Here is a 27,177-nt window from a genome sequence, read left to right on the forward strand (position 1 = left end):
CCGGAAAATGTAATTAGCCCATTAATCTTGTGACTTAATAGATATTATTGTTTAGGACAAAGCTAATTTTAATAAAAAGTGGGAAATATTGAGCAAATCATATTACAGGTAATAGGCAGCAGTGGCAGCCAACCTCCATGATGGCCCCCCAGTGATTGTCACCTCCTGGTGCTCACGTCCTTGTGCAGTCCCTTCTCACAAGGAATAGGACTAATTTGTGTAACTAACAGCGTATTGTAAAAACAACAGTGCGTGACTTCCAAGACTAGGTCACGTAAGACATTACAGCTTCTACTTTGCTCTCTCTTGGATCGCTCGCTCTGGGGGAAGCCAGCCACCAAGTCAGGGGACAGTCAAGCAGTTCTATAGAAAGGTACATCCGGCGAAGAACTGAGGCCTCCTGCCAACAGCCAGCACCGACTCCCCAGCCATGCGAGTAAGCCACCTTGGAAACAGATCCTCCAGCCCAGGCAAATCTTTGGATGATGGCAATCCCAGCTGGCAATCCCAACTGCAGTTTTCATTGGAGACCCCAAAGCCAGAACGACCCAGGTAAGCCACTCCTGAATTCCTGCCCCACAGAAACTGTGAGATAATAAATGTTTATTGTTGTTTTAAGCCACTGGATTTTGAGGGACTCCGCATTAGATAACTAACAGAGAGACTATGCAGGAAAAAAAATGAATTATTAAAGTTTGAAAAATAGTGGCTAGGAGGGCATATCTAGAAGTAAAAGAATTTGGGCCAGAAAAAGAAATCTATACCCCATTCAGGGAAGTTTTTCAACACATCTTTCAAGGGAGACGTAAAGTCAGGGGCTGTGTCCTGCTCAGCCGTGTAAGCCCCATTCCTGTGCCACGACTAGCACATAGCAGGTGCCCAGAGAATGTTTCCAAAGAGACTTTATCTGAAACCCAGCTCTGCCTCCTGATAGCTGGGTATATTTGGAGAAGTTATGAAACATCTGGGTCTCCTTTTCTGAGAAATGGAGATGATAACTGAACCACAGCGCTGTTGCTAGGATTCAATGAGACCGACGTGTGTTATGGTCCTTGGGCAGCACCTACAGGACATCCGCCTTCTCTCCTTCCATCAAAGGCTGTTGTTAAATGAATGAATGACTTCACCTCTCCTTAGAGACTGCCACTTGGGTCAAGCTATTCCTTTATGCCACATGATCAACTTAATAAAACACAAAAAGAAAGAGAATGGAATAGAAATTATCAGAGTGCCCTGCACAGGGTACCACTAGGTTATTTTGTGACATGTGTGTTTTGGTTATATTTGTATGTCGGGAGGGCTGGGTTGCAATGTAAAGAGAGGTTTACCGTCAAAAGTCGCAAAGCTTTTGTGCGGGGCTATGCAATCAGGAGCAGGGTCTGGGAAAGTGAAGCAGAGAGCAAAGTTTCCACTTTTGAAATCAATATAAGATTTGAAGTCTCATTCCACTACTTACTAGCTGGGCAACAATGAGCAGTTAACTTAACCTCTCAGATCTCCAGCTTTCTCTTTATCTGTACAGTGGACATTGTTCACTTGCCCCATAGAGTACGAAGACAACATATGTAAAGTGCCTAACATGATGTTGGCCGTGTGACAAATGTTAAATCACCAGTTCCTTACAGTGCATGAACTTTATCTTAAATATAACAGCCATATGTACATTTATCAAATGTGTATTGTCTAATAATTAGAATAACAGCAATAAGAAATAAAGCTACCATCTTGTGAGCAGTTACTATGTAACTGAGCCAAGTGCTTTATATCTATTGTCTCACTTCTCTCTCTAAACAACCCAATGTGATCAGTATTACTATTCTCCCCCTTGTAAAGACACGACAGTTGAAGATCAGAAAGGGTCTTGCCGATGGTCACTCAGCTGTTAGGTTGCAGAGCCAAGATTTGAACCCAGGCAGTTCCTTCCCACGGTCTACACTTGCAACCTCTTATTAGGCTGCTTTCCATGTAAGGTTCTGAGCTAGACATTGTAAGGATGTGTGGGTGTGTCCTCCCTTCTGAGGGCACCAGGTTGAGGGCAGGAGAGAAGGGACATAGAGATCCAGTCATACATCAAGACAGAAGCTGGCAGGTCACAGGAGAGGCGTACAGGTTAATCATTTTTTTTTTTTTGGAAATGTCGACTTTCTCAGACTGATACTACTTCACCCTCTCAACATCTCTAATGAGAGGCAGAGAGGAGGCAGAATTATCACTTCTGTTCTCAGAGTCCAAGCCATATGAGATTTGCAAAAAGGTCACAGACAAGTCAGTGGCAGAGTGGAGACAGTCAGCCAGAACTATCGACATCCAGCCCCTGGTTCTTTGGGGTTTTTTTTTTTGATAGAAAACAAGCCTAAAAATAGCATCTGTCTTTGCTGCACATTGAAGAGAACCAAAACACTTGCTTTTAAAAATTATTTTTAAAACGAACAGATGGCATCGGCCACAGAGAGAGAGAAATAAGTGAGGGAGAGATTTCACTTGCTTGCTTTCTGCTTGGAAGAACTCAACTTGCCCCCCAAACTCATTCGTCAGAATCCCGGGGAGAGCTCCACTGTGGGTAATGCCACGTCTTGCGGTCTGTTTCTACCGCTAACCACATGCAGGGGAACCCCGAGATCATCATCTTTGAACTGTACTGAGTCCGGCTTTGGCACACCAGTATCTCAGCTATTAAACATTATGGCTGGCGTTTCACTGTCCTTTCATTTTCCGAACAAACACTTAACGATGTCTGCTGTATGCCAGGCACTATTCTACGGCCAGAAATGCTGCTGTGAACAATCCATGGTGCCTGATGTGAAGGATTCCCCAGATGAGTGAGGGAGACCAGATAAATTTCCAAACAGCAATGTTTCCCAAAAGGGGGTGGGAGATAATTTTAGGTGGGCTATGGATGCATATGTTTTTACCTGTATAGGTTTGCGTTTATTTTAATGTGTATTGTGAAAAATATAACTAGCACTTGAAGCTCCTGATTTTACGGCTACTATTGCTGGAGAGGGAGAGCAGAATGCATAGAGTTAAACAGGAGAAGGGGTGAGGTAGGGTGGGACAGATTATGACAAACTGCATAAGGCCATCAGCTCAAACTTGGGGTGTCTCATCCACTGGCTTCAAGATCGTTACCATGCTGGTCTGCGTCATCTACTAAAATTTACTTATTTTTAAATATCTTTATTAACTTGCTTTTGTTTTAACTTAAACATAGTTATTTTAAAATTTTAAAATTTCATACCAAAGTCATAAATGGAAATGCATTGTCTCTGTAAAAAGTAAATGCATACCTAGAGTTTATCAACCCTGTGCTGTATCCTGTCTGGCTTTGGTATCCCAATCCCTTAAATGACTTATTTTTAAAACAAATGTAATTTGTCCATGTACCACCGGTTCATCTCCTGCTCCAAAGTAAGGAACATCGAAATGTTGAAAACACTGCCAGAGGCCATCTAGAGCCAATCTTGAGCAGAGAAGTGAATTTTAGAACTTTTATTGAGCATTTGTTTTTGCAAGTCATGTTTTAGGTGTTAAAGGGTCAAAAATGATGAATAAGGCAAAGACCTGGCCCTTGGAGAATTCAGAATCATTGTGAAAACAAATATACAACTAACTCAGGCCATAATCTAAAAGAGAATGTGATAAAAGAAATTGCATGCGAGCCATAAAGGGTAAGCTCTGAGGACTTCAGCCCTCACCCACTGCCTCCAATTCGTACCTAATTATTCTCCTACATGGTGCCCTGAAATTTGACTTTGTTCCCAACTCTCCCCATAAAATTATTTCAAAGCCTCAAAAGATCTTTCTTAGAGTCACAGGCAGTGGTTTTTGATTAGGACTTATTTGCTGGACTCTACTATGTGAAAATCAAAAAGTATGTATTGTGCATCGACTCAAGGCCCAGCTTGGCTCTCTGCTACTTGCTCAGCTTTCCAAAGAGGACGTGTCATGGCTCAAAATTTCAACTCTCATCTCTCTGGGCTGATGAATCTTGACTTAGATTTCTATCCTCTCCCTTTCTCTGGAGCTCCAGTCAGCTCCAGCTGGTTGCAGGACGTTTCTACGTGGGTGTTCCACTGTCAACTCCAATTAAAAGCTCACAAAGGCAAGCTCACCATCTTTCTCTTCAAACTAGCCAGTCTGCTCAACTTGCAAAGTGTTTCTTCCAAATTGTCATAGTTATTACTGTTATCCTTCATTACACATTGCCCTTATCCCCTGAGCATGAAGCGACTTCAGTTAATTTTAAATTTCCTTTCTCCTTTGTCTCTCATATTTAATCAGTAAATAAACAAATTTAAATGTTTGTCTGTCACTGCATCATGTAAAATAGTTGGATAGAATTTCTCAAATTTGGAGCATGAGTATGAGGATAGCCTGATTTACAACAATGACTGGATGGGATGTGTGGAATTCACCTGGGGGGTCTAGGATAGGGCAGAGAATTCAAAGAGGTAATCATTCTTCCTCCAAGACAGCGGGAAGTGGGATGTGACATGATGCCCATGTGACTGCCAGGGGAACATTTGCCACTTTCAATATGGTACCATGGACAGAGCAAATCAACCATGTGGGCAACTCCAAGAGCGTGTACCAGGCTCTATGGTGAGTTACAGTAAGCATTTACCTAATTAATGATCTTTAGTGATTTTCTAAGCTGAACAGTGAATTAATCCCGTCTGTGAGCTGTTCCTCTTATTGCTCAGATCCATCTGTTTCTCTCGAGAAGCCGTGCAGTCCTGTAGTTAAGAGCCCTCGCTTTGGCATAAGCTAATCATGGGTTCAAGTTCCACTTACATTGCTTACTCACTCTGAGACCTTGCATCAGATACTTAAACTTGCCCTGCCTTCCTAAAGGGGTTAACAATAGCTTGTCCTTCATGGGGGTGTTGCAAAGATAGTATCAGATGAGGCACATCAAGTCCATGCAAACTCACAGAGTGTTGCTCAAGTAAGCGTGTGGTCAAGGACTTGTGTCAATCACAACTTTTCCTTCCTCTGCAGTCTATAGCCTTAGAATCACTACCAGAATCAAGCAACTGATGCTCCTCTAACTTTTTTGCAGCTTTCTAAGCCTTGCCCTTCCACATAAAGAGCAAAGTTCTCAAGGGCTAGGACCATCTTTCTTCTTCCTTAGAATTCTCTGGACCTTTGATTATTGAATGAATGTGCAACGGCCACCATCAAGAAGGCAGAGAGAACCAAGCTGTCTATTCTTACCCAACCCAGCTTTATATGCCTGGCTTGAATCCCTGGCTCCTTTCCTGCACTCAAGATCTTCGGATGGCTTTAGTTCCCTAAACCCCTGACCCCTGCAAAGCCCTCACCAGCTTCCTCTCCTTGGAGGCACTGAATGCCATGTTTGTACCACCAGCAGCAGGCTATGTCCTGCTCCAACCCAGCTAGTTTCCCCGGACTTAGGATGGTGTCTCCCACCTCACATGAGCACCAATTATTCCCTCCCTTTAGAAACAATCCCTTCTTAAAGGTTCCTGCCAAACGAGTAGTAGCCAATTACCAGCTGATTGGGACAGGAGTAAAACACCTGACCTACGCTGAAGCAATCAGATTCTCTTTCTTATGAGTATCAATGGGAACTCAGGGAATTTGGAGGTTAGGCAAACTGCAAGGGGCTAGAGAAGCCATGTTACCATGAGCAGGGAATAGCAAAGAAAACAAGGAGAAAGAAATAGAGATCTATTCTAGAAACCTTCGAAGCTATAGATTCTAGTTCCTAATGAGTCTAAGGCACATCTTTACCTTCGGATTGTTTCCTTCCAACAAAGTCCTTTTTTAAAAACTAACATCAGCTAGGTTGGAGGAGGGGGTGCTCTATTTCTTGCAACTAAATCACTGCTGACTCTGAGACTACTGCCACAGCTTCCTACAGCAATGCCCTTAGATCAAACCACACCCTTGGACGCTGCTGCCAACCCAGAGCTGACCCTGAGTCACCAGGACCTTGTGACACTCTCGAGGCTCAACAGACATGCCATCAGGGGTCATCTCTACAAATGTAGTCATCCTCATTCCCCTCCCTGTCCCCTCTTACATTCCGGCTTGACACCCTTCCCAGCATGCCTTGCAGCTGAGTTCTTGCTGGGCCACGACAGCAAATTTGGGGAGGAAGTAACTTCTGTCCTTCAGTGACTCATAAAATCTAATTCTATTTAAAAAAAAAAAAAGAAGTGCATATGTTCAATTGAAAAGAAAACATTTAAAATAGATGTTTTGCTGAGGAGACTTAACTGCTTGTGCCCACTGGCAGTTGGGAAATTGCATGAATGTGCCGGGCTGACAATTGTCCCTGGGAAAGACTGCAAAAGGACTGGAAGAAACATAATCCTTTCATGCCCGTGCAGCAAGGTGCCCCTCCAGCCCAGCTCTGATAATGCAGGTAGCCTCTATTTATTGTTTATTCTGCACTTTGTATAGCATCTCTTTTAATCTTCACTCATTAGGCCCAGTTTGAAGAAGACAGAACCAATATTCAGAGCTGTTAGGTGATTTCCTGGAGGTCACACAGCCTATAATCACAGACCCAAATTTTATTTGACTGAGGTGCTCATGCTTATCCCTTTGTGCTTCTAGAACAATTTGCCTAAACACCATTCTCCTAAGACCAATTCATCTAACGAGCAATCCTCTAAAAATTCAACCTCCTTCTGATGGCTTTTGCATCTATTTGGGCACTATCTTTTGCTGTCTTGTGGCACATTCAACACATTTAAACTGTTTTATTATAGATACTTCGGAAATAATATAAATTCAAAACAAAGACCATTGCCCGTGGAGCCCTCACTAAAGCAAATCAATGTTTTGATTTGTCCATGTCTCTTTCTGATTCTTTTCCACATGCATATTCAGTTTTAACGCACTTAGAAAAATCTCTTAAAAATAATTTAATATCTTACATTTTCTGTTAACATGTGCCATGCATATTTTTCAAAGATTTTTTAAATCCAATTGTCTAAGAATACTTCTGATGTAACTTTGCTTTTCTAAGTAAGCTTTTAGAAATTAAATTTGCATCATTTTAAGGATGACAAAAGTTATTTTGTATACGGGTGGGTGTCTTTTTCCCTCTTATCTATTTTGATCACCTTTGGGTTTTTTATTCTATTAAGGATCTTGCATCGTCAAAATTCTAAGTCTCTAGCAAGAAAAATATATCAAATTTGCAGCATGTTATACTAGATTTGTCATTTTTTAAAGGTAGCTGATTCATAAGGGAATTCTGGGTCACAAAATACAAAATGACAGTCTACTTGGGCTACACTGGCCTCCTCGCTGCTCCTCAAACACACCGAGCATGTTCCCGCCTCAGGCACTTACACTCACTTTTCCTGCTGTCGAGAACACTTTGCCCCCAGATATCTACATGCCTCGCTCTCTCACCTTCTCTGGTCTCTGCTCAAATGTCATCCTTATCAGAACGACCTTCCTTGATCATCCTATCAAAAATAGCATCTTTCTCTCCCCTCTATTTTTTACTGTTCTTGTTTATTACCTATCTCCTCCATTAGAATGTAAATTCCAAAGGGACAGGGATTTCATCTTTTGTTCACTGATGCACCCCTCACAGTGACGCAGCTGGGTCCTGACACATTTATTTCAACAAATAAATAGTCGTTGACAGAATCAATGAGTATCCTCCGTAGACTGGCGATAACGATCTGACTTTTAGGGACCCTGCCCATTCCAGCCCAGGCTGCCTCCCCCTCTGGAGCACCTATCTGGGGTCGGGGTTGTGCAATTCTAGAAGGTGAGCATGAGCCAGACGACCACCCTCAAGGGCCTTCCCCCAAAAGGGGTGTCACCGTCCTGCTCACCTGAGCCACACTAACGATGGTTTGCCTCGTATATACACAGTGGTCCCTAAACTTTAAGATCACTCCCACCATAAAATCTTTCCCATTGCTGCAATATCCTTGTGGGGTCAGTAGGTGACTCTTCTACAGCAGAAAGAACACCTGAAGGGGCAGTAGGGAACCTGCCACTTACCGATTGTGTAAGCAGAGCCATTTCATCTTTCTGAGGGTCGGGTCCCTTTGTATGGAAATGTGGACAGTAATACTTGCTCATAATGTTCTTGTGAAAATCAGATGTGATCACAAAAGTGAAAATAATTTATAAACTAGAAAAAGGGATCTGGAGTTAAGGCAGAGGCAGGACAGGAAGGCTTCGGAGTTTGGGGTTCTGGACTCTTACAGAACAAATCCCAGTACCACCACTTACCAACTGAGTGGTATTGCATGAGTTACCTAACTTCTCTGAATATCAGTGTCCTTATCTATAAATTGGGGACAGCAACTGTGCCCTCCCAGTAGGGGTGTTGGGAGGATCAAACGAGAGAATACCTGTAGAGTGCTGAGCCTGTGCCTGACGCATGCTGAAGTGCTCACTAACGTCAGCTGCTGCTTTTTGTTGTTTATATCATCCCTTTTAAGCCCATTTTGGTGGCAACTCAACAGTCTACTAGTGAAAGCTTGGGCTCTGAGTTCAGCGGGCCTGTGACCCTGTGCTGTGTCTACAGAGAACTACTGTGCATCTCAGATCCTCAATCCTTTCACCAGCAAAGTGGGATGACAGATAATCCCTTCCATCATAAGATATTTTGTGAAACATGTGAAATAAAAGTTTTGAAGGCCCATACAATGGGAGATGCTCAGATGGAAAGTCAGCCACTCTAGAGACGGGAAAGCTCATCAGCATGTGCCTTTACTGAGCAGGTGAGAGATAAGCCAGGCTCGGTTAGAGCTCAGGCCCCTGCTGGAACCTGCAGACAGGCTGGCTGCTGGTGTCCCGCCCCAGGGGTGGCAGGTGCCTTGGGAATCGGTGATCCACACTCAGCACCTCTTGGGGCAGTGGTTAAGTGTAAAGCCTCTTGGAACCAGGCTGCCTGGATTCAAATCCTCGCCCTGAAATGTACTAGCTGTGTCGCCTCAGTCCCCTCATCTGTGAAACAGGTGATGACAGGACTCATCCAAAGGGTGTCATGTGGCTTAAGATGGTTAGTCCTGTGCCCGACATATAGCAGGCATTATTATGCTTTTGAAATAAATTTAATTTATAAAATTAAAATATATGTGGTTAGCCAAAAAAAAGGAAAAGTAAGTTTAAAAAAAAGTAATTTAAACTGGGGCCTTTCACTCCGTGAGCCTCTGCCGCTGAGTGAAGGTGCAATGGGAGGGGTCTCTGCTCGTCCCTCAGCTGGCCTTGCTCAGCCCCCGAGGGCCTCTCCCTCACAGGAAGTGCATCTCCTCAAGCCAAGCACAACTCTACCATGTCAAGTTACCTGCTTCCCCCCAAGAACACAGCCCCTAGAGACAGGATAACTATTTCATCTGATCCTCACCAAGGAGAAAGCAAGCCGTTCCACCCCTGGCCTTGCTGGACGGGAAGAGTGCCTGGGTCTCCAATGTGGCACCTTCATCCCCAGGCAAAACTCGAATCCACTGAACCCTCGTCTTCTAGGCTCTCTTGGCTCTTCTCTTCCCTGGCATGCGACAACTCCTTGCAGGGACCCAGAGCACTGCGCACTTTCCATGTCAACCCAGGCCCTGCTCTCTAATTCCAGAAAGCACACTGAAATATAGCTGAGCGAGGTGGCTCAATATTAAATGAATAAACTCACATTTACTCTATCATTTTTAAAACAGTAAATTACAAACGAAGATACTGTACTTTAATGAATATTAGTCACAAATGACTAATTTCCCCCAATCTCAACACATCCAGCTGAAATTGAAAACTGCTGCTGTGAATGAGCCCAGCTTCCTCCTTGAGAACAAGACCTCTTTGAGTCTATTTACCACACTGAGACCGTCCTTCACCTGGTGATGTCAGGGAGTCAATCTAGGGACCACCAATGGAAAAAAGAGAAGATGTGGGAATGAGGGAGTCTAGAGGTTTAAGACTCCAGTCTAGTCCTGTCTCTGCCACCACTTGAACACCCCTAGGCCTTAACTTCCCAAGGTAAAACTAGAGGTCTAGACTAGTAAGATGTATGCCCCTCCCCACCTTTGCCAAGCCCCGTCTGATATGAATTCTTGCTCACTTAATATTTTTCTTTGGCACAAAAACAGACATACAGATCAATGGAACAGAATTGAGAGCCCAGAAATAAACCCACACATCTACAGACAGCTAATTTTCAACAAGGGAGCCAAGAACATACAATGGAGAAAGGATAGTCTCTTCAATAAATGGTGTTGGGAAAACTGGACAGCCACATGCAAAAGAATGAAAGTAGATCTTATCTTACACTACACACAAACATTAACTAAAAATGGGTTAAAGATGTGAATGTAAGACCTGAAACCATGAAACTTCTAGAAGAAAACATAGGCAGTACACTCTTTGACATCGGTCTTAGCAGCATATTTTCAAGAACCATGTCTGACCAGGCAAGGGAAACAAAAGAAAAAATGAACAAATGGGACTACATGAGACTAAAAAGCTTCTGCACAGCAAAGGAAACCATCATCCAAATGAAAAGACAAGCTAACAATTGGGAGAAGATATTTTGCAAATCATATATCTGATAAGGGGTTAAGATCCAAAATATATAAAGAACTCACACATCTCAACAACAACAACAACAACAAAAGCCAATTTAAAAATGGGCAAAAGATCTGAACAGACATTTCTCCAAAGAAGATATATAGATGGCCAACAGGTACATGAAAAGATGTTCAACATCACTAATTATCAGGGAAATGCAAATCAAAGTTACAATGAGATATCACCTCATGCCTGGCAGAATGGCTATAATTTACAAGACAGGAAATATGTGTTGGAGAGGATATGGAGAGAAGGGAACTCTCATCCACTGCTGGTGGGAGTGCAAACTGGTACAGCCACTATGGAAAACAGTATGGAGATTCCTCAAAAAATTAAGAACAGAAATACCACGTGATCCAGCTATTCCACTGCTGGGTATTTATCCAAAGAACATGAAAACACGAATGCGTAAAGATACATGCACCCTTATGTTCACTGCTGCATTATTGACAATAGCCAAGACTTAGAAGCAACCCATCAAGGGACGAATGGATAAAGAAGACGCGGTGTATTTATACACAATGGAAAACTACCTAGCCATAAAAAACGATGAAATCTGCCCATCTGTGACAACACAGATGGACCTTGACGGTATTAATGCTAAGTGAAATAAGTCAGAGGAAAAAAGTCAAATACCATATGATCTCATTCATAAATAGAAGATAAAAACAACAGAAACACATAGAGACAGAGACTGGATTGGTGGTTACCACAGGGGAAGGAGGGAAGGAGGGGGGCAAAACGGGTGTTTCGGCGCACGTGTGGTGATGGATGGTAACTAGTCTGGGTGGTGAACATGATGTAATCTACACAGGAATCAAAACATAACGATGTACACCCGAAATTTATATAATGTTATAAACCAATGTTACCACAATGAAAAAAACTAAATTAAAAAATATTTTTTTCTTTACGTGACTCTCTTCTTTTACCCCAAAATTTTCTTTTAAGAGCAAACATTAGTCACCTTTGGAGCATAATAATGAACCAATTCATGAAAACTGTTAAATAACGGGAAGAATCAAGCGTTTATCCTGCCTTTCCTATATGAACTGTACCACTGGGGATCTAGGCAATAGATAAGGAGCAGGCTCTCTTTACAAAAGCATTCCAGCTAATAAATGAAAAAGAAATGATAGAATTAGGATACCACCATCTCACAATCCTTAATGAATTAATGGACCTACGCATCGAGCATCAGTGGTTGCCAATCTCACAAAAAAGAGACAATCAGACATTATGTGCCTTTGGATGAAAGAATACACTACCCCCCACGGCCTTGCCAAAGGGATGGAACCTCAGTCTGACTAAGCCTCAGGTCAACCACCAAGGCACAGGAAACACAGAGGACAGAGGGGTCCTGTGGAAGTATCCCATGACTGTGCAATCAGCAAAACCCAGACTGAAAACGGCCCGAGGATCTCAGCAGATAAAAGTAGCGGCTGGAAGGGATAGGGGAGGAAATCACTATACCAAAAGACTCAAAGACATATCAAACTTCTAAAAGCAGGAAAGATTAAACTAGCCTATCGAGGGATGAAAAACTATAAAGGCAGGCAAGGAAGTCAAGCTACCATTGGGGGGAGGTTGAGATTAGAACACAGAGAAGTTTCCAGAGTGGCTGCCAAAGTTCTCTTTCTCGGCCGGGGTAGTCGTACAAGGAACTTCACCTTATAATAACTCATTACTCAAGCATCTATTTGGTGTGGTTTTCTGTATTAGTTATACCTCAAAATTAAGAAATGAAAAGACTTCATAGCACTGTCATAAATTGAAGAAGTCTGTAAAAAATATATACAATGAAAGCAAAAACAATGACCTAGAAACTGCTGGTTGCCAAAGCTCAGAACCTGAAGCCTGGTACTCTCTCTTTGTTAAAAAAGTGAGTGTTAGAAAGATGTTGTGGGCGTCCCAGAACCAAAGGGAAACATTGTCCTCGACGTACTCAGAAGAACTTCAAGTGAGCTGAGGAGGGGAATGTAATTTCAAATCCATGCCCCACCCAGAAGCACCCTTCACGCTACCCAGAATAGTGGTGCATGCTCCATACTTTGGGAAACACGATTCCAGCTCCTCGTCCTGCCTGCAGTGAGGCAAAGGATGTTCTTATAGCCCTGTGTCACCCAGCAGACCCCAAAGGGACTGGTGGACCAAAGTCCCCTCAGGAATACTGTACATATTGCCTAAAATGTTTCCTCCCTCGACGACCTGTGGTAGCGAGACTGTCTAGGATTTGGAGAATCTGGCCCCAGAAAAATCATCTCATCACTCAAAACGCAGACGCCTTTGTGGCGACCAGGCCACAATCTGCAGACCCAATCGCCTCTCCAGGTTCTGCCATCACACCCCCTATTGCATTGTTTTGTAACCATCCCCACATCTGTTTCCTCTGCACTAAGACCATGAATTTCTTAAAAACAGGACCTAGCTTACTCAGCTCTATACCTCAGCACTTTGTCAAGGCCAAGGCCAATGTTAAATGTTTGTGAAGTGAATAACCAACATTTCTTGAGCGTTCACCAGGTACCCAGCACTGTGTTAAGAGCTTCTCAGGTGTAATCTCACTTCCTCCTCACAACAACCTTGTCGCTACTATTATCTCATCCATTTTACAGATGAGGAAACTGAGGCCCAGAGAGGTTTTTATAATTTTCCCAAGGCCACTCAGCCAGTAAGTGACAGAGCCGGGATCTGAACCCATGTTTCTCTGACCCCAAAAATGTATCAAGAGACTACTTTGAACAGGGAAGGAGTGAGTTCCAGCTCTACCCATCTCACACAGGGCAGTTCTCCGGCTGGCGTGTGGTCTGCAATAAGAAAACACCCCGAGTCCGGCTATGCGTCTTTCTCGGCTGCGAATGTTTAACCTAGCTTAGCAGAGCACAGAACTTGGTGATGTTGGAGAAGAAAGGAAGTCCCAACCTTTAAATTATACGCAGCATACAATAGCATCCCCTCTCACAAAGGGGTTGAGCTCTAAAATTAGTATGTAGGGTAAGAGCTGGAGAGAGTCAAAATAATCTTGAAAAATCCCTTAAAGCATCTTTCAGTCACCGGGCCACTGGCCCTTAGAAGCCCCAAAGGCAAGAATTTACTTTTTACCTCTTTGTCTTTGGGCTCTGGCCTCCCCGTCCTGAGGAATGGAGGCCAAGGTCTAATTTGGACAGGAAAAAGCTACGAAGTTACTTAAAGGGATGTCTCCTGCTCTTGGAGATAGAGTTGGAATCACAGTTAATAGTAGATAGTGGACAAATGTCCCCTTCCCTTCATTGGAGCCACAGCTCTGAGCTCACAGCCCCTGCCTAGGACACTGTGCGCCTTCCCGGAGTCCTCTGAGGGCTTTCTCAGGCTACCCCGCCTCCAAGAAGGTCCATGCCACTTGCAGGATGTACTCGTGCATATATCTGAAGGGTCTGCAGGGCCGACCGTGACCATCTAAAGTCACAACGCAGGGACCTTTTCTCACTGCCGTCTGGAAGTTCTGCTATTACATCTCATATTGTGAGACCAAAAGTCCTGAGTGCCTGTCCTCAAGTCACCTCTTGCTGTCAGGGAAAGGCCCTGCTCTGTTGGTTATAAAACCAATTGCCTGAGTTCCTTTATCTTTGTTGAAACAGCATCTGCCTCAGAGGAGAGCACTTCTCAGCAGCAACCTCAGAAACTCTCAGCAGAGTTCCCAGGCCCCAAATCTTCCCGTCTAGAATGGGAGGGCCCAGGGGTTCCTTTGGGGTGGGTGCTGCTGGGATAGCTTTGCCCAAATCCTGGTGAAACTCTGGAGGTGGAGTGGCCAGGCCTGCATGCCAGTTACCATGGTCTGAAAGCAGGAGTGCAGCTGGGTCAGGAACGGCGGCTTCCCGGGCAGGGCCAGCACCCGCTTCTCCACCATCGTGCATTCCACATCGTCATCTTGGATCACCACATCCTTCTTGAGGATCTTCACAGCATAGAGCTCATCTGTGCCCTTTCGCTCTGAGAGCATGACCTGGAAAGAGAGCAAGGATGTCAGGATAGTTGGAAGGGGCCCGAGGGAAAGCCACGGGTGGCTGATGTTCCTTCAAATCCACTCCAAGCTTTGTCCAGACGCCCTCTGTTGACGCGGAAACAATAGGCGAAGTTTTGACAGACCTCACACTTGGAATGGCTGAACCTAGTGAAGAGAGGATGGTTCCAAGAGCAATGATCCAGTACCGATCCCTTTGGGATATGTATCAATGCCCAACCAACATGGTTAGAACATAAACCCCACGGGGGCAAGCATCTTTGCTTGTTTTGTTCACAGGTGTAACCCAGGAGCCTGGAATAGTGCCTGGCACATGGTAGATGTTTAATAAAGATCTGCTGAATGAGAGAATCAGTGAATTCCTGATAAAACTGAATTTGGGGCACTTGTTCCCTATTCATTCAACTATTTAATATTCATTAGGATCCTGCTAGGCACTGGGGATACAACAAAAAACAAGCAGGCACGTTCTCTGACCCTGCACTCCAAAGAGGAAGGAAGACTTCAGACATTAATTACAGGGATGATTAACGCAACATTTTAACATCCTCTCCTGTTGTCCTGGGGGTTCTTTCCACTCAGCTGTGGTCACAATCAGGGCATGTAAATTGGTGTGCTTGTGATGTCATTATTTTCACTGGTTGTGACTATGCCAGAGGGAACAGTGACCAGCAGATACCATTCTCAAGAAGCCACTTAGGAAGCACAGGGTAGGACTACTTGCACAAGACCCAGCCTGGCCTGGGGGCTTCTGGGAAGGCTTCCTGGAGGAAGAAGCAATCATATTGAAGTATTTATTGCATGCACTATATCGGATATTTTGTAGATAATATTATCAATCACCACAATATTTTTGAGCACATATCAATGTGCCAGACAACGAGTGGTTTTCATGTATTATTTCTCATTTACTTTGCATAAGACCTAGTGGGTAGGAACCATTAAGAATCCTATTTTATAGAGAACAGAGGCTCAGGGAGGGTAAGCAACCTGTCACAGCATGAATTCAGTTAGGAACAGAGGCAGGATTTGAACTCCGGTCTACCTGACAGCAAAGTCTCTGCTTGTAAATGCTCCACCTGCTCAGAGCTCCAGAAGAATCCTCCAGGAGGTTAGGTGGCTGAGGAAACAAAGTGCTCACATCTGACTCAGCTGGAGGACCAGAGAATGCAACAGAGGCCTGGGGTCAGAGGAAGTGATGCACGGAGGGAGGCTCAAGGAGGAAGGGCAGCACAGCCCGCTCCACTCGGCCCTTATCCTAAAGCTCAGAGGTCTGACTGGACTCATGCACAGAAGCTTCCAGCCGAGCTCCCTGGCTCACGCAGAGGCCCCGTCTCCTGCTCTCACCATCTTCTGGCTTGTCACAGCCGGGAGGGGGGGGGGGGGCCCGGGCACTGCAGACTCAGGACTTTAGAGCTCTTAGGAAGAAAGTTTCCTGGCGTCCGCTTCCACAGCAACAGGACTTTCTCAACCTTTTTCTCTCCAGCCCCACCGTAGAAATAGGAGCTGCCAAGCTGAGCAGGTCTCACCTGCTGGCATTTACTCAGTCCTCACAGCAGACCCACCAGCCCACGCTGCAGGGTAGGTCTCAAAGTGCTGGAACGTGTGTCTTAGTTTATTTCCCATTTCCCTCTGTTCTCTCGCTGGTACCCAAGAGCCGTTTCCCTTCCCCAGCCCTCACCAAGGCAGAAACAGTGACTCCAGGGAGCCACCGTCCTAAGATGCAAAGAGTCGGGTGGAGTTGGGTGCTCTGCTCCCAGATTCCAGAGAAGGCTGGGGTGAGTGCAGGGCGGGGGCAGCGAGGTGATGTGGCCAGAAGGCAAATGGGGAGAGGGCCTGGGATTGGGAGCGAGAAGAACCTGCAGCTGAGAGGACCCCAGAGTACAACAGATGCTCAGGCTGTGCTTTCTTTGCTTGTTGACAGCCCCACAGACCCATCAGACGGGTCAAGGCACCATCTCACAATCCTGAATACTTGTAACACCCCCTACACCTGCCACACACACACACTGCTCGTGAACACAGGGGAGGGGCGCTGGGCACCTTGAATGCTGACGCAGTCATGATAGGACATCTTAGTGCCCTGCCTGGGGAGAAGCAGGACAGATGGCTGGGAATTCCCCATGCACCAGCAGCACGGGCGGACATTCTACATCTGTTTCAATTATCCCCATTCTACAGATAAGCAAACTGAGGCTCAGAGAGATTAACCTGCTTGAGCTAACGATTGCTGTAAAAATGCAGATCTGAACATGCTCCTCGAATGCTTAAAGTCCTTCACTGGTACCTGCAAGCCACACAATTCCATAACCACATCCTCCTCTTTCTCTTCCTTTGAATGTTCTGTTCCCACTGCCTGCAGTGTCCAGCCCAGCTGATAACTTTCAGTGATCCACTTAGACCAAAGGGGTCACTCCCTCCTCTGGGCACCAGGATTGCTTGGTAGCCCTGTCAGTGACTTTGACACAGGCTTTTCCAAACTTCAACCAATCAGTCATGTGCCTTTTCCCATCTTTTCCTACCACCTAAACTGGTACTTGCTTAGTATTTTAAAAATCCAGTCATTTTTTTACTTAACTAAACTTATCTGAAAAGGAAACTTTATATCACCACTATTAATGGCAAGCCAGGATCACTAGCCATAAACGGAAGACAAACATAAAAATAAATAAAAGCAAAGCAGTGCAGGAAATTCTAGCTCGATACTGCTCACTGCTGAAGGTTCTGAGCCAGGCCCTGCGTTTCCTCCTTGTTAAAGGAAAAAATGATATTAGCAAATATTAGAGAACTATTAGTGGCATATTGCCATCAAATGAGACTTTCTTGTTCGAGTAATTAGAAAGACAAAAAGAAAACATAAAGAGAGAATAATGGATATCTTGATGTGATTTACTTTTATGTAATATCACGTCTATGTACCACCTAAAAAAAATCTCAAGTACTAAACTAAAATCATCTTGCAAATCATCAAGGAGAGGGGTTCACACCTTAGGAAATTCTGTTGCATTTGTAAAGATAGGTTTTTCAGTCGATCAACAAGGTTGTATAAAGATTCTCAGTGCCTTGCCCTGTCCTAACCACATGGGTAGACGGAAGAACAAGCCAGTGCCAGATGGCACTTCTAACATCATGCGAGTGGTATGCAAATGTGCCAAGTTTGGGAAATTCTCTTATATTGGTTGGAGGGAAATAGAACTGACGCACATGAAACATAAGTAACAATTTAGATATAGAACTGAATTAAATTCTAGAGCAGGGGTCGGCAAACTTTTTCTGTAAAGGTCCAAATAGTAAACATTATAGGCTTTTTGGGAAATCTCGGTATCAACTACTTCACTCACCATTGTAGCACTAACGCAGCCATAGACAATACACAACGATTAGCTGTGTTCCAATAAAACTTTATTTACAAAAATATATGGTGGGCCAGGCACCCTGTTCTAGAACTTGTGTTTCAAGAAAGATGAGGAAAAATAAGAGTGACTATACTATCAAAAGTGGCTGCAGTTTAATTTTGAGATGAACTCTACCATCTCTTTCATTTATTCCAACTCCTTATTAGAAGAACCCTCTGACTGGTCAGTGGACCCACCTGGCCATAGATGATTGGATCAGAGGTAGATAACTGATCTAAGCTGAGCTGATCAGATTCTCTCTCCTAAAATTTGGAATTGAGACACTCCAAGCAGTCAGTCCTGGGCCACTGAATAGAGAAACACAAAGAGCTGCCAGGAGTGGTCCTTTTCCACCACACACAGGCAGAGACGAATGAAACACACGTGCGGGGGAGAAAAGAAGGTCAGAGAATGAGCAGAGGCCTTGCTTTCCAGTTCCTGGTTCCAATCTCTCATGAGGCTTGGCTGTTTCCTATTAGAAACCTCCATATCCCTCCAATAAAGTTACCATTTTTATTTATATTAGGGTGAATGGATTTCCGTTTCTTAGAGATCCTGTAAGACAAAATTATTACCCGGGTATCTCAAATTCTTAATAAAAATAAAAATTTCAGGAAGCCAAATAGCATTAGGTCAGGACGTGACCTAAAACAAGGCAAATTCCACGCTGTGTAAGGACAGAGCCTCTTGCCTGTATCAGAAGCACATGGGGGCACTTGTTTACAATACAGATTCCAAGCACCTTCTCGCATCCGGAAGCTCTGGGTGGTGGCCTGGGAGTCTGCATTTTAACAAGCACCTCCCCTCCCCTTCATTCTAATCACTAAATTTGTTGTTCTGAGGAAGTATGAGGTGCTCTTAAAACTGATTCATTTAATGCGGTGGTTAGGAAGTGTCCACAGGTACAACAGAATCCTTCGATCTTGATTTTCCTGAGACTCTCTCAGCAGTCATTCATGTGGGGTGAGAAGGGAACTTTCTTTTGCTTCTTAATATTTTAATGAAGCTTTCCTTTTCGGTAGGAATCTCTCTGCCCCCTCTTAGAGAACTATTTGAGAGCTTTCCCCATGTCATGAAGGAAGTGATATTCTGTAGTGGTTTCAAAAGATGTCTACAACAGAATTGAGAGCCCAGAAATAAACCCACGCATCTATGGACTGCTGATTTTCGACAAGGGAGCCAAGAACATACAACAGTGAAAGGAAAGTCTCTTCAATAAGTGGTGTTGGGAAAACTAGACAGCCACATGCAAAAGAATGAAAGTAGACCATTATCTTACACCATACACAAAAATTAACCCAAATTGGATTAAAGACTTGCATGTAAGACCTGAAGCCATGAAACTTCTAGAAGAAAACATAGGCAGTACACTCTTTGACATCGGTCTTAGTAGTATCTTTTTGAATACCATGTCTTAACAGGCAAGGGAAACAAAAGAAAAAATAAACAAATGGGACCACATCAGCCTAAAGAGCTTTTGTACAACAAAATGAAAAGACAACCTAACAACTGGGAGAAGATATTTGCAAATCATCTATCTGATAAGAGGTTAATCTCCAAAATATATAAAGAACTCATACATCTTAAAAACAAAGAAACAAATAGCCCAACTAAAAAATGGGCAAAAGATCTGAACAGGGATTTCTCCAAAGAAGATATACAGATGGCCAACAGGCACACAAAAAGATGCTCAACATCACTAATTATCAGGGAAATGCAAATCAAAACTACAACAAGTTATCACCTCACACCTGTGAGAACGGCTCTAATTAAAAAGAGAAGAAACAACAAGCATTGGAGAGGACGTGCAGAGAAAAGAACTCTCCTACACTGCTGGTGGGATAAACTGGTGCAGCCACTATGGAAAACAGTACGGAGATTCTTCAAAAACTTAAGAATAGAACTACCATATGATCCAATTTTTCCACTGCTGGGTATTTATCCAAAGCACATGAAAACAGAAATGCATAAAAATATATGCACCCCCATGTTTATTACAGCATTATTCACAATAGCCAAGACTTGGCAGCAACCTAGATGCCCATCAAGGGACAAATGAATAAAGAAGATGTAGTACATACACACAATGGAATACTACTCAGCCATAAAAAAGATGAAATCTTGCCATCTGGGACAAGATGGATGGACCCTGAGGGCATTAGGCTAAGTGAAATAAGTCAGATAGAGAAAGCCAAATAATCTATGATCTCACTCATAAGTAGAAGGTAGAAGATGAGAGCAAGAACAACAACAAACACATAGCAACAGAGATTAGATTGGTTGTTACCAGAAGGGAAGTGAGGTGGGAGGAGGGCATATGTGTATGAGGACAGATGGTAATTAGTCTTTGGGTGGTGAACATGATGTAATCTACACAGAAATCAAAACATAATGATGTACACCTGAAACTTATATAATGTTCTAAAGCAATGTTACCTCAATAAAAAAAATATCATATCTACAAATATTTAATACTCCTCAATCAAGAGGCAGAGTCTAAGCCCTCTCCCCTTGACCTGGGCAGGTCTTTGTGACCGACTCAGCAAAGAGAATATAGTGGAAGTGATCTTGTGTGACTTCTGAGGCAGTAGCTTCTATCAGTTTCTCTTGGGACACGTGTCTTTGGAGCCCTGAGGCCATGGTGCTGACAAGTCCACAGAATGAGACTTCACGGAGGAGCCCGGAGATTACACGAAGAGCTTGGTGCCCAGACAGCACCAGGTGGAGCCACACTGGCCCAGCCCCGGCCACCATAAGAGAAAGCCCGAACCACAATCAACCAGGGCGCATTCCCAATTTCCTGACCCTTGGAGACCATGAGAGACAACATACGATTGTCGTTTGAAACCTCTGAGTTTGGGGATGACCTGGTATGCAGAATGGACATCTAAGTTCCTATGTGCACTAATGCAAACCAGCGTCGTCACGTGTGGCCCTGTACCTCGGTTTGTTTAATTCTTGGGTTTCGCTGTGCACACATTTTTCAATCAATTTATTTTAGAAAAAAGGCTTCAATTGAGAGGGGCAATGGAGATGAAATTCATTCTGCCTTCCCATTGTATCACCTTTCCTAGTCTAATCCAGGACCTGGAAGGCTGGCCAGCTCATCCATTCATTCAGTAAGCATTAGGTAAGTGTCTAGGATGTGCCAGGCACTAAGTTAGGCACTGGGGATGCAGAATGACAAGGCCCCTGCCCTCATGAAGCTTACACTCCAGCACAAATAATACCTAATTGAGCCACAAGTAAACCCCTGAAAGAGAAGGGCATGGTGCTCTGCAAATGTTTACAGGGAGGACTCAACCTGATTGGTGGGTCAGCAAAAGATGCCCTGAGGAAGTGACAGTTAGGCGAGACCTGAAGTATCAACAGGACTAGCAAGGTGGAGATGGGGAGGCATCTTCCAGCTCAAAGGAAGAGAACTGTACTCCCTTAGGATTAAATTCCCTGCATCCATAAAGCTTGGCCTAGAATTACTGCAGGAAGTAAGCACTCAAGCTCTAGAACTCAAATTCCAGGTTCCAACTCAAAACGTCTGAGACACAGCGAATGACTCTCCTGCAGAATCTGAGAGACCCAGCAGCCAGAGCAGCACCGGTGCTGAGCAGGGTGACTGCACAAAGAGGAGGCGATGTTCGTTCAAAGGGGATGGCCCAATGTTTGTGCTGGGGAGAGAAAGGGCAATGCTGGGAGGGAGGCCCAGCACATGAGGGGAGGTGGCTGACTTGGGGTTGACAGGACAGCCACTCCCACTTCTTACTTACGCTGTGCATTGACTCATTTACCTTCCACACCACTATGTAGGGTAGGTACCACTACTATATTCCCAATTTACAGATGAGGAAGCTAGGTTCTTAGAGATGTTAGGTGACCTGGCCAAAAGTCACTCCACCACAAAGTGACACTTCCTAGGTCACCTGTCTCCTACATCCATGCTTTTAACCACACCCTATCTGATTCTCTGAGCCCTAAATACCAAGTGGTGCATTGTGAGGCTGCTCTGTCTGCAAATTATTGCTGGGGTGTTTCGAATTTGGTTCCAGATCCTGGCCTTATTCCTCCCTTTCTCACCCATTCCAGCTGTTGAGGCTTGGGACCCGGTGGGCTATTCATGGCCAAGGACAGAACAGTCATTTCCTTTTTCCGTTTCTTATACAACCATTAACGAACCATTCATTCACTTAGCAAGATGAGCCTGGTGTGAGTGAGTGCTGCAGTCACCATTCCAGTTCATCCTGCGGTCCACAAGTTCTGCGGGGAATTCTGTGCTAGGCACGATGCCTGGCCCTGATGATACAGCCATAAACAGAACACACATGGCCCTGCTTCCAATCATAAGTGGCTTGAGAAGATCCTACTTCCTCCACCGGGGCCCTGAAGCCTTGGCACAGGACAGAGAAATGGCAGAAAAATAGCCAAAGCACCGGCTATGGCGGTGATGGCCATGTTCTAAAATGTTCTTTCAAGTGGAAACGATCTTTTATGAATTGTCTCAGGCAGTTTCTGGAGCTTTCCCTGGAGTTCATACCAACATAGAGGGCGTGGGCTGTTTGCTCAGCTGTCCCTCCATCTCCAGGGTGAGGATTCCAAACAGATTGAGAGGATGTGTTGAAGTGACGTTCTTATCAAATTCCAAGCCACATCTGTTACCCAAGAATCTTCTGGGAGAGATGTGATAAATAGCAACACTCCAGTGACAGCAGATAACATGGAGGAAAGCAGCCCAGGGACTCCCGGGTGGAAAGTTTGTTGTGGTGAACTTTCCTGGCGAATCCACATGGTGAAATGTGCCTGAAATCTAAGCTCTTGGCCAAGGGACAGTGTTGCATAATGGTTAGGGCACTGATTTTAGAGCTAGAAGACCTGGTACATGTCCAAGTTCCTTCACATACTAGCTGCATGACCTCGGGAAATTCACTTAACTTTCCCAAGCTTTCATTTCCTCATCTGTAAAATAGGGACACCAACAATACCAAGCTTTTGGTGGTACTGAGGGAACTTTGTGGGATAAAGTGTGCAAAGCACACACCTTGACTCAGTCCTGTGCCAGGCAAATGATGAGTGCTCAAAACCCGCTCTTTGTACTCATTTCTGAGGGCTGCCAGAGGAAGGAACCAGAAATTGGGTGGCATAAGACAACAGGAATTTATTCTTTCACAGTTCTGGCGACCAGAAGTCCAAAATCAAGGTGTGGGCAGGGCTGGTTCCTTTGGGAGGCTCTGATCCACGCCTCTCTCCCAGCTTCAGCTGGCTGCCAGCGACTGTTGGCACTCCTTGGCTTGCAGACGCATCACTCCAATCTCCGCCTCTGTCTTCACATGGCCTTATTCCCTGGGTCTCTGTGTCTGTGTCCACTCTTCCTCTCTTATGAGGTCTCCAGTCATTGGATTGGGGCCCACCCTAATCCAGTATGACCTCATCTTAACTTGATTACATCTGCAAAGACCCTATGTCCAAATAAGGCCACATTCACAGGTCCGGGAAGTTAGGACTTGAACATAAATTCTGGGGGGAGACAAGTCTACCCACCACAGTGGTTATCAGCAGCTTCATCTTTTCAGAGAACAAGCCAGGGGACTGCTTGTGATCCTTGTACCAATTTCCAGTCCTCAAGTGGCTAAGGAGATCTGCGCTGAGGGAACTGTGTGTTCATTTGCTGACTAATGAGAGAAGGCAGGGACAGTCAGGGGCCCAAGACCCATTCCCCACTCCCCCAACTTCAACAGACACCCACCAAAAGTCCAAAGCCAAATGGAGCTTCCCTCAATTCCTTTCTCTTACATCTCTCATCCAACACATCAACAAGTTTTGTCAGCTCTACTTTCAAAATACATACCACATCCACCCTCCTTCCTGCTCTAAGCCCCACGGTCTCTAACCTGGTCTCCTGCAATTGCCTCCTAACTAATTCTCTGCTTCCACTTTACTTCTCCCAACCCCCACGTACACTGTGTCCTCCACAGCGCCCAACAATGCTTTAAAGCTCAAGTGGGCTCGTGTCACGCAGCCTTCCTCGGATCTTCCTCCGTCTTCCCGCTGCACTTAGCACTGAATCCTATCTCTTGGGATTGCTGCATCCCGTTTGTCCTGCCTGCAGGATGCTTCCCCCAGATATGCTCAACAGTTTTCTCCCTTACCTTGTCCAGTGTGACCTCCTTGCAGAGGTCCTCCCTGACCACCGTCTCTAAAACTGCAGTCACCTCTGTTGCTCCCCATTGGCTTCCGCTATTTTTTTTTTCTTCGCAGCACTTACTACACCTGGCAACATAGTAATCTCTATTTGTTTATTTTCCTCTCTTCTTAGAATGTAAGCTCTGTGAGAGCAGCTATTTTGTTTGGCTTGCTCACTGTTACATCCCCAACATCTAGCACCTAGTAGACACTCACTCACTCAGTATCTGTTGAATAAATGAATGAAAAGATCTGAGTGGGGGGCAAGTAGCTAAAAAACTCTAGAGCGAGGTCACCAAAGATCTTCAGATACTTAGGCCTCAGCATTGTTTAATTTACCTACGACTATATCCAACCCATATTTCACAAAGAATTAGAGGTAGCATTCAAGATTATATAACATAAACAAGCAGATTTTATGGTATGTAAATCATACCTCAATAAAGCTGGTTAAAATGATTACACAGCATGTAGCGCGTATGTACATGTATTGTGTATATATATATGTATATACATGTATATATTCATATATATATATACTAAATATAGTGTGTACCCATGTGTACTCTCAGCTTCCTAGAGGCCAAAGCAGCCAGAGATACATGAAAAATAATAAAAGTTCCTATTTTCTATAAGGGAAATCATTTTTTGAGGAGAAAAATAAGCTTCCCCTAGAACTTAGGTCTAAAAAAAAAAAAAAGCAGCTCAGGGACTCCCGGGTGGAAAGTGCATGGATCTTGAACACACAGTGCTGTGGCGGATGATGTGCTTAACCACACCCGTACAAGGTCGGAAGAGGAGGAGGAGAGGGAAGAGGAGCAAACCATCGAGCACCGTGGGAGCTGTAAGCTTGACTGACGCACAGGGAGCGGGAAAAGATTCTCACTCGATGAACTCAGAGGCTGCATCTAAAACAGAGAGACAGTGGGGCTCACAGGGTCCCCGAACACTAATTTTGGAGAAAAGGATTGGTAAGGTGCAGCGAGCCGGGGTCGACATGGGAGAGGGGTAGAGAGGCAAGTTAAAGCCATGTGTGCACACTGTCAGCTGTGGGGCACCTCAAGCCCCTCTGCTCCTCCGGTCCCACACCCATCACACTAGGGAGAGGCCTTACAGACAAGGCTGGGTGCCCGACTGGGTGCCGATCTGCTGCAAGGTGTGTACCCTCCTCTAGTTTAGGATTCCACCTCTTTGAGGGTTGCCCCGCTCTCTGGGGCTGTCTCCCGCTTGGGCTGCACCCAGTCCCTCTGAAGACCCGCAGAGGGTACCTTAGATCAGCTCAACTCTAAGTTTCAAGGCAGATTCGGGCTCCTCCCCTCTCCCATCCTTTCCTTGGGCTTGCCTTGCCTGCTTGCACTGAGCTCCTGTTTCTCCAGGCTACACATTAGAACGCCATGTGGAGCTTTTAGAAGCTGATGCTTGGGGCACACTCCAGACCAATTAAATCAGAATCTTCTAAATATTTGGGCCTTCCTGTGCTGGGGCTGGCCTGCCCTGGGGGAGGCCATCAGGATGCTGTTGTAATCGGGTCCAGAAACGCTGGGCAGACACCGTCCACCTGCACTTCCAAGGCTGTTACCCACTCAGGAGTAGGATTTTGAGGGAAATTTGGATGCGGCCAGGTTAAAAAAGGAGGTTAACGTCAGCATCCTTATCTTTACAACATGGCAGGTATCCTGACAAGCTCTTCAATACAAGAATGAGATTATGATACCAACCGAGTCTGAGGAGATGGAAGTTTATATCTAATTTGAATTGCAAAATCACAGTAGGTACAAGTTCAGCTCTGTAATCATGAGTTCAAAGCCTGACTCTATCATGTGCTTGCTGTGTGATCTTGGGCAAGTTACTTAACCTCTCTGAGTCTCAGTTCCCTCATCCATAAAAGGGGCATAATGATAGTTCCTCTCTCACAGGGTTGTGGAGAGAGCAGGTAACATAATGCGTGTAAACCTCAGTGCCCAGCACACAGCAAGCCATATTGATAAAGTGAAAGCATAATTAGGGAGAACAAGAGGAATGTTCTAACTCCTTCTGTGGGGATAGAGGTTCTCTCCCACATTCTCCAGATGGGAGAAAGAGAAAGGCAGAAAGTGAATCAGAGTCATAGGCCAAAATTTCTGCAAAATCTGAAGCCCAGGAGATCCTTATGCGAAGCCCAGAAGGAAAGGCAAGGTTGTCCTGTCTGTGCTTAGAGCTGGGGCAGGGCAAGAGGCCTCTAGAAGAGGCTAAGAGGACTCTCCCGCATGGAACTGCATGCCCAGTGCAGAAAGGCTTCCCTGTGGAATCAGCAGACCAGCTGTCAACTTCCAAGATTCCAAATACGGAAGGGGCTACATAGCCTGGTTTCCAGGCCCCCCTAGACTCGTCTTTCTAGCATAGAGGTTTGCCAAAGCTCTCCTTCAGACCGGGTCAGGGATGAAGAGTGAGCCCAAGTCACCCAGCCCTTGATGACCAGAGGCCCGGACTGAGGGCAGAGCCATTCCACCCAGGAGATCTCATAGTCTGCCGGATGTGGGGGTAAAGAGTAGACAAGAGTTCCCCAGTTCACAGGGCCGTGGTGCTGATTCAGTGACACAGGGCATGTTAAGAGCTTAACACATAGGAAGAACTCAACATACCATGTTCATCACAGTTGGCGAACTGTTGGCCTTTTGAGGTTCTCCCAATTTCAACTTTCACCAGGCATGAAGATGTCCTAACACGGTCTAGGTTATCCTGAAGGCCCTAATTTTGATTCTACAAAGTGTACTGTTAGCGTTCAAACTTTGGATCAAGTATTCTGAGCGTTTATATCCACACGTGCGTGTTTAAACTTTATTTTTGCTGGTGGTCACACGAATGGAATATGAAGTCATTTGGTTCAGGGGAAACAAACAGATTTGCCTCTAGCAGCAAAGTGGAAGTTAGCAGGATAGAAAGGATTTCTGGCTTCTAATAGCTTGTTTTGAGGAAGACAACTGGGTTGACTTGCTAATTGAAGAAGTACTTCAGGAAAAATTGAAAAGCAGCATAGGGGGGAAAAGATGCTAATTGGGAGTTAACAGG

The 27,177-nt window shown here is 44.8% G+C and overlaps 1 protein-coding gene across 2 annotated transcripts in view; it reads right to left on the reverse strand.

Annotated features, from left to right (window-relative positions):
• The window catches only part of PRKCB (protein kinase C beta), a 304,393-nt gene that overhangs the window by 42,402 nt on the left and 234,814 nt on the right, over positions 1-27,177 (reverse strand). For both annotated transcript variants that reach the window (XM_070568297.1, XM_070568296.1), the window contains exon 10: positions 14,372-14,545. In XM_070568297.1, the coding sequence (XP_070424398.1) occupies positions 14,372-14,545 (174 nt within the window). The remainder of the gene's footprint in view (positions 1-14,371; positions 14,546-27,177) is intronic.

The sequence above is a fragment of the Equus przewalskii genome, chromosome 12 (genome assembly GCF_037783145.1).
Source record: "Equus przewalskii isolate Varuska chromosome 12, EquPr2, whole genome shotgun sequence".
Classification (NCBI taxonomy): Eukaryota; Metazoa; Chordata; class Mammalia; order Perissodactyla; family Equidae; genus Equus; species Equus przewalskii.